At 41.2% G+C, this 10,478-nt stretch overlaps 1 protein-coding gene across 1 annotated transcript in view; it reads right to left on the bottom strand.

The window, feature by feature from the left end:
- Positions 1-2,365: 2,365 nt before the first annotated feature.
- The window catches only part of GCLC (glutamate-cysteine ligase catalytic subunit), a 36,757-nt gene continuing 28,644 nt past the window's right edge, over positions 2,366-10,478 (bottom strand). Inside the window, exons 12-16 of the mRNA XM_064707569.1 lie at positions 10,298-10,402; positions 8,161-8,242; positions 7,959-8,062; positions 7,747-7,867; positions 2,366-4,067 (exon numbers count right to left, since the gene is read on the bottom strand). Coding sequence (XP_064563639.1) covers positions 3,862-4,067; positions 7,747-7,867; positions 7,959-8,062; positions 8,161-8,242; positions 10,298-10,402 — 618 coding nt within the window. The 3' untranslated portion in view covers positions 2,366-3,861. The remainder of the gene's footprint in view (positions 4,068-7,746; positions 7,868-7,958; positions 8,063-8,160; positions 8,243-10,297; positions 10,403-10,478) is intronic.

Raw genomic sequence — 10,478 nt, 5'->3', positions numbered from 1 at the left:
GAGATTCCCATTTCTAAGGGAATCTTATTCCAGGGAACACTGTATTTGGTTTGCATGGCCCTATTTTGGTATTGGGTAGGCTATAGGGGTGGCTTGTGCGAGAAGCTGCTGGAAGCTTCCCCCATGTGCAACAGAGTCAATGACAGATGGCTCCAAGATGGACCTGCTGCTGGCCCAGCCTGAGCCCATCAACAGTGGTGGTGCTTCTGGAATAGTTATTTTTAAGAAACAGGGAAAAAACTGCGTATCAGCACTCAGCTGGAAGAGGGGATGCTGGAACCCAGGACATCCCTCTGGCTGTCCTGAGCAGCCAAGACCCCTGCCAGGGGGCTCAGAGACCCTGGCACAGAGCCCAAGATGCCTGTGGTTTTGATTATGACCTGTGGAGCAAGTTACCAACCTTAGATGAAGATCTGCAAGCCACGACAGTTTAAGTTGAATGATAGTGAATTTATCACGGGGTAATAAAGGAGATTTTGAGGTTTTTAGAATGGGGGTTCAAAGGGCAAGATAGAGGAATCTGGGTGTGTCCAGCCTTTCTCCTTCTTCTTCTTGGCCTCCATCTTCTGCTGTGATGTTGGCACTTTTTAGTGGTTTAGAGTAGAAGCTCACTGTCTAACATAGGTAAAAGGTATTGGAAAGTAATTGTATACGTAGTTTTTAGTATAAAGACATAACACCGCCCTGGGGGCAGGAAGAATGCCTCTGACTGTCTTGCTGAATAGACCTCAGCTGGACAGGAGAAAATATTTTATAGATAAGGAACAATAAACAACCTTGAGACCGAGAACTGCAGAGCTCTGACTCCTTCTTTGAGCGCCAGGCTGGGAAAAGAGACTTTCTAACTTTTCTCTGAGTTACTCTGACCAGAGAGAGATCCCGAGAAGGGGAGTGAGAATATGTGTGAGAAACAACTCTGCAGACACCAAGGTCAGAGAAGGAAGAGGGGAAGGTGGTTGGCTCTCCAGGTGACAGAGCAGAGATACCCTGTAGCCCATGAAGGCCTGTGGTGATGCAGAGATCCACCTGCAGCTCCCAGAACCCCCAGCAAAACAGATGGATGCCCAAAGGAGGCTGTGATCCTGTGGGAAATCCACAATGGCACGGACTCCTGGCAGGACCTGTGGCCCGGTGGAGGGAGGAACCCATGCTGAAGCAGGCTTGCACCACTGTGAGAAAGGCAAGCTGCTTGCAGAGCTCTGTGCACACACAAAAGGAGACATTTAAAGGACGCCAGGCCATGATAAAAGGATGGCTGTAATAACCCAGAAACAAAGACACTTGAACATAAATAGTCTGATGCAAGAGAAAACTGGAATCAGATTTTATGGCATCCAGACCTCTGAAGATCACAATGGAAGCTCCTAGCTGAAAATGGAGTGGAAGGCATGAAGCCTACAGGGGTTGAACTGAGACCAACACAACGATCACTGAAAGTGCCATGACTGATGCATAGTCAGTCTTTGGGCAAGGAATCAATCACAATTCACCTCAAGTGCTGATACTTCTTCCCCTCCCTTTGCTCACATGACTGATGGAAAGGTCATTATTTCCACTATAGCGTTTCATGACTGCAGTACCAAAAGTCCTGTATGCATAGCCCAAAGGAGTTTCTCATGCTCTCTGCAAAAGGCCAGCCAGGGCTTGAGGCTTGGACTAGGGTTTGCTTCTCCATCTCAGAGTGGGCACAGATAGAACAGAGCCACCCCTAAGTTGTATTCAAAGACAGTGGCAAAGCTTGCCCCTGACCCTGCAGCAGCAACTCTGGTTTGTGCTGACAGCCTTCAGCACACTATAAAGAACAGGCTGGATCACAAACCTGAACTCTTCATCTAGTGAGTGTACAATGCTTAGACATGCAAGCAAACCTTAACTTCTACAAGTTTAGGGTAACTCTGACTGCAAACATGCATGTCTCAAAAAAGAGAAGCAGCTCTGTGTTTGATCTCACCCATCCCTTCTGGAAACATGCACACAAGAAATCAGGAGGCAAATTTCCAGCCACAACTTTTTAGGCATCGTGACAAAATGTTCTCTATCTTACAGGACACATAGGTGGCCAGAGGGATGCTTCAATGTCAACTGAAAGGGAATAAGGACATGTATTGAAGCAGTACCAGCAGAAAAGCATTCCAACTATTTTTAAGGGTTTTCCAAGCATAGTGGCTCATGCTGTGTAATCAGACAGATGCTACAGTTTTAACAACAGCAAGGACTTCTTTGCTGTAGGAGTGTCAGACCATTTGTCTGAGTCCTGAGCAGCTCCACTGTGAACCAAGTAAGTCTGGTTTGTACCTGCCAGGTATGCAACTCTTCCTTTTTGAATCTAAAAATGTGGGTTCAAGTCATGCAAGTGACCAACAAATACTGCAAATTTTATTTTTATTTCCTTGTTACAGAAACTAAATTAGCATATGCCTACATCTTAATTAAAACAAATTCACCACTGCAGAGAAAAAGTATTCTTTTTATTCTCTAAAGCACACCTGTGAACACAGAATGAAGTGTAATTCAGTACATAAAAGCTTATTGGTGTACCTCTCACTGCAGTTTCTCCATTAGTTCTTTTAAAAAAATCATTAGATCTTAGAGATTTTAATATGCTTCCATAAGCTTTGCATCTTCTACCCCTAATGCAATTCACTTTTAGAAATCAGTTAAGAAGCTAAATCAAAAAGGCCCCATAACTTTGCTTTATTTACAGATGCAATGGCTGAATTGAAATAGATTACAGTCACTCCCAGCACCAGCTTCCAATTCAAAGGATTAGTGCATTCCAAAATTTCTCTTTCAACTGTTTTCTAGAGGGGATTAAATTGTCCATAACTACAGCTATGTAGGTAATCCCAGCCACCTACATGAATTACCTTAGAGAAAATAAACGTGCTGACAAAAATATTTATAATTAAGAAAATGACAAAATGAGAAACTCAACCTTCAGGAAGAATGGACAGAAGTTTGGTTTTGTGCTGCACTCATTGCTGACTATGGGAGCAGCAGCAGCAGTGTGGGAGAAGAGCAGTTAAGCAGGCTGGAGCCCAGAGCAGGTCTCTCTGGTTCCTCTGTGAGGAGGGCTGTATGTCCAGCTTTCATTTCCTCCTCCCTTTCCACACATCTCCCGTTATTACTTTTTTGTGAAATCATCGGGCAGATTTTCTGAACTGAGACAGCATGCAGCTTATTTCAGAGGGGAAGAAAATAACTGCATCTGCAGGCAGGCTGACTTGCATTATCTGAATAAAGACAGATCTGCTCCTCTGAGTTTTACAGTTTACAAATGGATGAAGGTCTTGTGGCAACTGAGAAACTACTGTAAGATTAACAGCTCGGATGCACGTATATTTGTCTGTTCTTACATACTTTCAAAACCCAATGGAAGGAAGAAGTATCTGCGATTCAGGTAGATCCAGAAGGATTTTTTTTCTTACACAATAAGGTAAATTACTTAGCACATTCCAGGTTAAAAAAATTACAGTAAACATTCAGTAACTGGAATGCATATAATATACAAGTACCATTACATTTACAAAGCTGTTCATGACAATTTTTCTTTCTATATTAAGCATAAAAAAGTTACAAGCTAATTCACAATAACCTTAGTTACAATGTTATTAAAATACATTGATGTTAATCATAAAAATATTTTACTATTTACATGTATATTGTATAAACCTTAACAATAAGAATATGCCTATTTTAGGATGCCTTAAATGAATATTTAGGCAGATTGGCCCATTTTATAGTGCAGTATCCCTGTTTTGGTCTTCACACCATGAAACTGTACCAGATTCACAGTATCTTTGCTAGTGCTTTGCTAAAAGGCTTAATATCTTTATTATTTAAGAAGCATTAATTCATTCATTACAAAGAGTCAGTTTTATTTCCACTTTGTTTCTTATTAAATCCTACCCCCAGTAGTTCAGGACACTCTGCCTGGCCTTGAGCAATTTGGTTGCATTTCCACATAAGGCTGTAATTAATTTCATCAGTTATCACACTGTCTTGCTTGTAGTCTGGATGCTGCGCGATGAATTCCCTCATCCATCGAGCCACTGTCATTAACTCTCCTGCGGGCAAGAGCAATTAAATTTCACACTTTATACATCTAATTTAGCAGTAGAACACCTAGAGTTCTGTGCACTATATACACAATTACTGAGTAGCCCATGCTTTCATGAGAAACACATTCCTATAATTTTTGGTTTTCAAATATGGCTAAATGGCAGGCACAATTAAGCTTGACTTTTCCCTGATGGTCTAAAAGACACTTATCTGGTACAGTTTTCCAACTTTCAGATGTTCCAATGACACAATGCAGAGAGAAGTAGAACCTGAACTAGAACAGGTGCTACCAACAGACTGTACAGCAAAAGGTCTTAAACATTTAATTTAACAGAGAATCTGGCTGAGATGAATCAACAGACCCCTCTGCACTACTACATTTATATAGAATAAGTTTGTAGTTGATCCATCCAACTGACCTGCTAGTTTTGGTCAGTCAACCCTGGCTTATTACTCTTCCTCTGGCAGCTACTCTAGCAAAAAACAGGCTGGTTCCCAATTATACCAACTTCTGGTTTGTACACAGTGCCTCTGCTTCACTCCACAGTTCTTGGGTCGGTCAGCAGGTACCTAAGGGTCCCCAGCACCTCTGTAAAAGGTCACTGAACGACACACACCACTTGCAGGAGACTGGCAGCCCCATAAAGCTGCAGCTGGGGGCTGGCTGGACACCGGAGTCCAGGCTGCTGACTCTTGCTCCTGAATGCAGCACATGCAAGCAAACCTTAACTAATACAAGTTTAAGGTAATTCTGACTGTTTTAAGACATTAAGATGGGCTGATGGGATGCTCAAAGAGCCTAGAAAAACTTTCATGGCTAGCTACCAGAGCATCACCTTCACTGTGAGACTGGGAAGAGTCAATGGCTTCCACTACAGAAGTCTTCGGTTTAAGAATATTATAATAAAGCAAGAGGAATCAAGTTAGAGAAAGCATGAAGGAACACACAAGTAAAAAGTAAAAAGAATCCAACACTAAAAATATCCTAGCAGTGGTTTTGAACAGATGTACATGAAGACAAATCAGAAAAACTGCAGAAAGTATCGGAAAGAAAAGCAGAATGAAAAAGGTTACTAGAAATCAAAATGTGCTTCCAAAAACCAGAGGTAATGTTTTCAAGGAATGAGGCAAGATTTACACTTCTACATAAGAGGGCAGGAAAAAAATTGCTCAAGAGGCTTTATTTATTGAAGGCACTAAAACTCAACATGCAAACTTTCTGACACCAAAGAGAAGCAGGGAGCCTGCAAGAAAGTCAGTGGAGGCAGGAGCTGAGTAGAGTGAAGCTCAGGAACAGACAGGTTTGCAGTGCAAGCAGGAGTGCAGCTCAGGAACAGACAGGTTTGCGGTGCAGCTCAGGAACAGACAGGTTTGCAGTGCAAGGCAGAGTGCAGCTCAGGAACAGACAGGCTTGCAGTGCAGCTCAGGAACAGGCAGGTTTGCAGTGCAAGCCGTGCAGGCGCAGCGCTGCAGGAGCAGGCTCCAGCACAGCAACACGGACCCCTAGTGGCCAGGCAGCCCGGCACTCCCCATCCCGGCCCTGCCGTGCCCTGCACACCCGCACTGGGAGCACAGCCTGCAGCTCTCAGGAGTGCCACACTGTGCCAGTACAGTATGGCACCACTGACTGCCAAAAGGTGTGAGACACGTTCCAGCAAGGAGGGGCAAAGGGAGTTGTACGTTCAGGAGCAACAATATACTGGAGAGGTCCACACAATTATGAATGCTGATGACAAGTGAGTCGATAAACATGATCCTACAACACAGGAACTAGAAGGTGTATCATGGAATAACTGTGAAGAGCATTTAAATGAGAAAAACTAGAGAATTAATTTTTTCAAAAAGCATACCACAGAACCGTGTAATTTCTTATTATATGACTTTAGGGGGAGCAAAAGTGTAACTGCTTCAAGAAAGGTAAGGCAAAGATCATGGAAAGCACATCTGTGAAGGCTCATCAAGCTCTGTGATTACTGCACTGCAGGCAGCCAGGAGAGCACACCAGGACAAGGACCACTCGATGCTGCTACCTCAGTACTGCTTGCATTAATAACTGGTGGTGGTCAGAGCTGCTGCCTGCCTAGCAATCTGCAGTCTCACTGAGTGGTGGCAGTCACACACCAGCGATACGAGGCCAGGAGGGTAAGCCCTGCTGTGCTGCAGGAGAGGAGGTGACTGAGGCTCAAATGAATTATGCCAGGGCAAGGTTACAGCCACAGCAGCTAAGGTGTCAGCGATCTTAATTCATGAGTGCTGTGTGCTTTCTCACCATTTGAGAAATCTGAAAAATGGCCACTCTTTGTGGATGTGACTCATACTAAACAGGCTGTGGATAAGGAACATTTAAGATCAAGAGTAAACTGGAATAATCCAAAGCTCACACCTGAGAAACACTGTGGCACAGTAATACAATACCTAATGCTTTTTGATTCTGTGAATTCTAGTTCTTAAGAAGCTTCATTTAAAAGTAATTTCAGTTTCTAAGACCTGAACTATAAACCCTACACTCTTATCTACCTCACGCTCACAGCTTTTAGGTCTGTAAATACAGGAGCTGACTTTTGCAATGACTGCAACTTTGCACCAGGCAGCAAAGCTTTTCTTTGGTGGGGAACACCTGCAGCTGGTCACTAGGCCTTAGGGAAAAAGCCTGCTACAGTTATGGATTCCTTATTTTCTCGAGACCATTTTTCTGAAGGAAAAAACCCCAAACAAAGGGAACGTTTAAAAACATGTTACTGTTCTGAAGAACTGTTAATGTAGTGAATTACCAGATAAGACAAAATCCTGATTTCCACCTCAGCTTTGGAAAGGTCTTTACCTAGAAGCTTCTACAGCAATTTTCAGGAATTAAAGAGGAATGCAGCACTTTAGTTTAAAACTTGGGGCGGGGGGGAGGCCTAAGAGAAAATCATTCTTGACTTAGGAGGCTAAAATAAACCATCTAGTTAAATTTTCATCAATGCAGTTATACAAGTGATTTACACAAAAAAAGTTAAAAAGTTGACACAGACTGAGCTAAGCACACAGTTCTGAATTAAGTTTAGCCTGCATCTTTTACTTATTATACTGCTGCATTTTATGAAGATACATAAACAGTCATTATACACCTGTCTTGAAAAACATTGCAACGTGGGAATGACTGTGGAAGAGCCTGCTCTGCTCCCCCTTGAAGGAGTTCTGCTGCTAACAGAAGGACCTTCTTATCAGTGAGCTAAAGTCTAGGTCCCATGGTCTAGCAGACCTGAGTTTACACTTATGAATGCTTTGGAGTCACACCAGTAGTATCAGGCAAGCTACAGACCCAGCCTCAAATACTCTTACAACACTCAAGTGACAAGGAAAGTGGACTGGTGTATGTTTAAACTCCTACAAAGTGGACAGACGATACAGTGGCAAAACAGCAGTAAATGGTGTTGAAAAGCAAAATCGAGGACTGGGTATGTACTATCCTCTAAACCATGATTGTTACTCTATCAGTTACTCTGAATTTAAGTTCTAAAATGGATCACTAAACACTACAGATCAAAAATAGACAGGACAAGATTTAAGGTAGAGAACACACTTGAGTCCTTTGCTCTAATGATTTAACAGCTAACAAGACATCCACAGGTCCCATCAGTCTTATCCAATTAAAAGTAGAAAAATGCCAAGAAAGTCAATGTCCAAAAATATGAAACATACCAGAGGCTCTCTTTTTTATTAGCTTCAGGTAGTTTAGGATGCTGCATCTTGTATCCACATCCACTTCCATGTTTTCAAGATAAGAATTCAAAATTGGGATCAAACCTGGAAAGACTCCTTCCTGTGTAAGAGAACAGAATCAGCATAAAACACACTCAGTCTGTTTCTGGAAGGGTAGAATAGGAAGTGTTCCAGGTAGAAGAGGCTATTACCTTCCCATTGATAATTGTGTCAATGCTCATTAAGGTGTACTCTTCTGCATCAGTGCTTGTCCCATTCTGTGCAGAGCCACATCCATCCAAAACAACATTTCCACCTTCACGTGTGACAAAGGGAAAGGAAAAAAATGGTAAAAAAGGCAAGACATGTGCTAAACATCCACAACAATGTTAGTCAGATTACTTGATGTGATACCTTTGCAGATATCTTTTCTGAAGTAAAACATTCCCTGTCGTACAGCATCTCTTTTCTGGGCCACCTTCATGTTTTCATCCACCTGGCAAAAAAAAAAATATTTCAGACATCTGTGCTGTGATACTTTAGAAAAGTAGGATTCTACCAAAACGTCACATTTGTGTTTCGTAAGTTGAAATATCTACTATATTTCTTACTACTTCATCACACAAGGTCAAGCTGTGAAGCTAAGTTTTATTTCATTCTTCAGTGTCCAGAACAAACCCACCAATAGATGACATTTTATTAAACTGGGTCTCCAGCAGAATAGGTAAGGGTATTGTGTTAGAACATGTTATGCTAATTTCAGTTTGGATGAAAACATAGGAACAGTTACAATTAACAGGTTATATCCCTTCTGGCAGACTTCTTTGCATATTTAGATGCAATTTAAATAAGTACGGAAGAAGAAAATTTCAATTTCCCTAGCCATAATTTCCTGCTTTTATTAACAAAATCACCACTGTCTTTAGAAGAATTATCACTGTATTAAACAAATGTTCAGAAACAGCATTCAAGTAAGTTTGCACGAGAACTGTATCTATTCCATTCCAGACATGTTAGGTATTTAAACTTAGATTGCCAGCAAAAAAAGTTCTAAATTTCAGGCTTCTCAAAAGTCCCCAAAACTACGTTTGCTCTGACATAAGCATTGCTCTGTCTTTCTGGATGGAAAATTTTGCCCAAGTTCTTTGGTAATTAACATCATACAGCTTTTGGACATTAGCTTTACCATATTGTCTTCAGAAAAAGGGATATTTCTCTGAATTCTTTGTCTGATATTTAACTAAAGGCTATGCAAAAGCTTCACTTACTCCTTACCTTCCACACCTTTGTTTTCAATTCACTTTATATTATGAAACCTATTTACACAACAGGTTATTTTGAAAGTTTGAAAGAACTCCAGTCCCAGCTGATGAGTGTTCAACCACATTCAATCAGACAGCCAAGATTAGTGTGAGATTAGCCCCATAACCCCCTATTATTTTATGTGAAAGAGGCAGGCTTACCAATGGTTGTGCAATTCTGTGTTGCATTACCTGCCAAATTGCTTGGCAAGCTTAAGCAATTTTAAGCCCCCCAGCCCTGCAATTCTGTTCAGGTTCTTTCAGCACCTGATCTCTTATTCACTCTTAACTGGTAGTTAAAATTTTTGTGCTTTTGAGACACTCAAATAACAATGTAATTATGTAATCTAACTGCTAAATTGCTGCATTATTCATGGAGTCTGAACTCCCTGACATCTCCTTTTAGAAGTCATACCAAATCATACCATGTATGAATGGTATGATTACTGTAAATTTATGACTTCAATATTTTTCTCCATTTTAATTAAAAAAATTCTATGAAAAGCCACAGGATACTGTGGCTATGCAGGATTTTCCAGTATAGTGTCAAAAGCCTTCTGCCCTATAAGACCTTTTTTAAAGCTACCCATAACATCACAGGAATATCCATCTAAAAAGACATTTTTTGGTCAAGTGTCTCAGAAAAAGGACATGCAAGGACAGTTTCACACAAAACAGTTCAGCAATTGTGAGAGCAAGATTAAAGAAAAAAGTACATTTTGCATGGCTTGTCTGTCTAAAGGCAAGCCACAGCTGTGACCAGAATCAGCAGTGTTTGTTTCCACTCAAGTACTGTGTAACACTAAGAATGCTGAACTCCCCCTTTCCCTCCCCACTACGTATAAACAAAACACAGAATAAGAGCATGAGACACAGACAACATTAATGTTTAGTAAGTCTAAAGTTTTTGAGTTCCACATATTTCTCCCCAGCATGTAAAATGGAGGAAACATACCCTTTCCCCCTTGTGACAATGCTATTTCTCAACATTTCTGCAGCAGTTCAGTGCTAGGCATCACAGAAATTCCTACAGAGTTTGTTTATGTTTAATTCCATGAGACAGCAGTAAAATATTTGTTTAATAGCGTAGAGTTTAAATTAATCCAAAGTACTTGTACAGATGAAAACTACTGGAAGACAAAAATGACTGTTCTGTAAGTGGACAAGTATTATTTCCTAGCTTGCAGGGGATAAAAATCAGACTTGATGCCTTACATTTAGCTCTAACAGATCTGATCTTTCACACCTACCTTGGACAAAGGAATGAGAAAATCCAGTTTATATGACAGAATCACTCTGGTTAGCAATACCACAAACACAACATAAGCAGAGTTTTCAAAGTCTGTTAACTGGACCTAGACATGAGAGGAGCAGAGATTCAATTACTTTGGGGGGAACACACCCATGCAAGGCCAGTGAGCACAGTTTGAC

Source organism: Zonotrichia leucophrys, chromosome 3 (genome assembly GCF_028769735.1).
Source record: "Zonotrichia leucophrys gambelii isolate GWCS_2022_RI chromosome 3, RI_Zleu_2.0, whole genome shotgun sequence".
In the NCBI taxonomy this organism is placed as follows: domain Eukaryota; kingdom Metazoa; phylum Chordata; class Aves; order Passeriformes; family Passerellidae; genus Zonotrichia; species Zonotrichia leucophrys.
The sequence above is the reverse complement of the archived record's forward strand: the minus strand, read 5'-3'. Positions and strand labels throughout refer to the sequence as shown.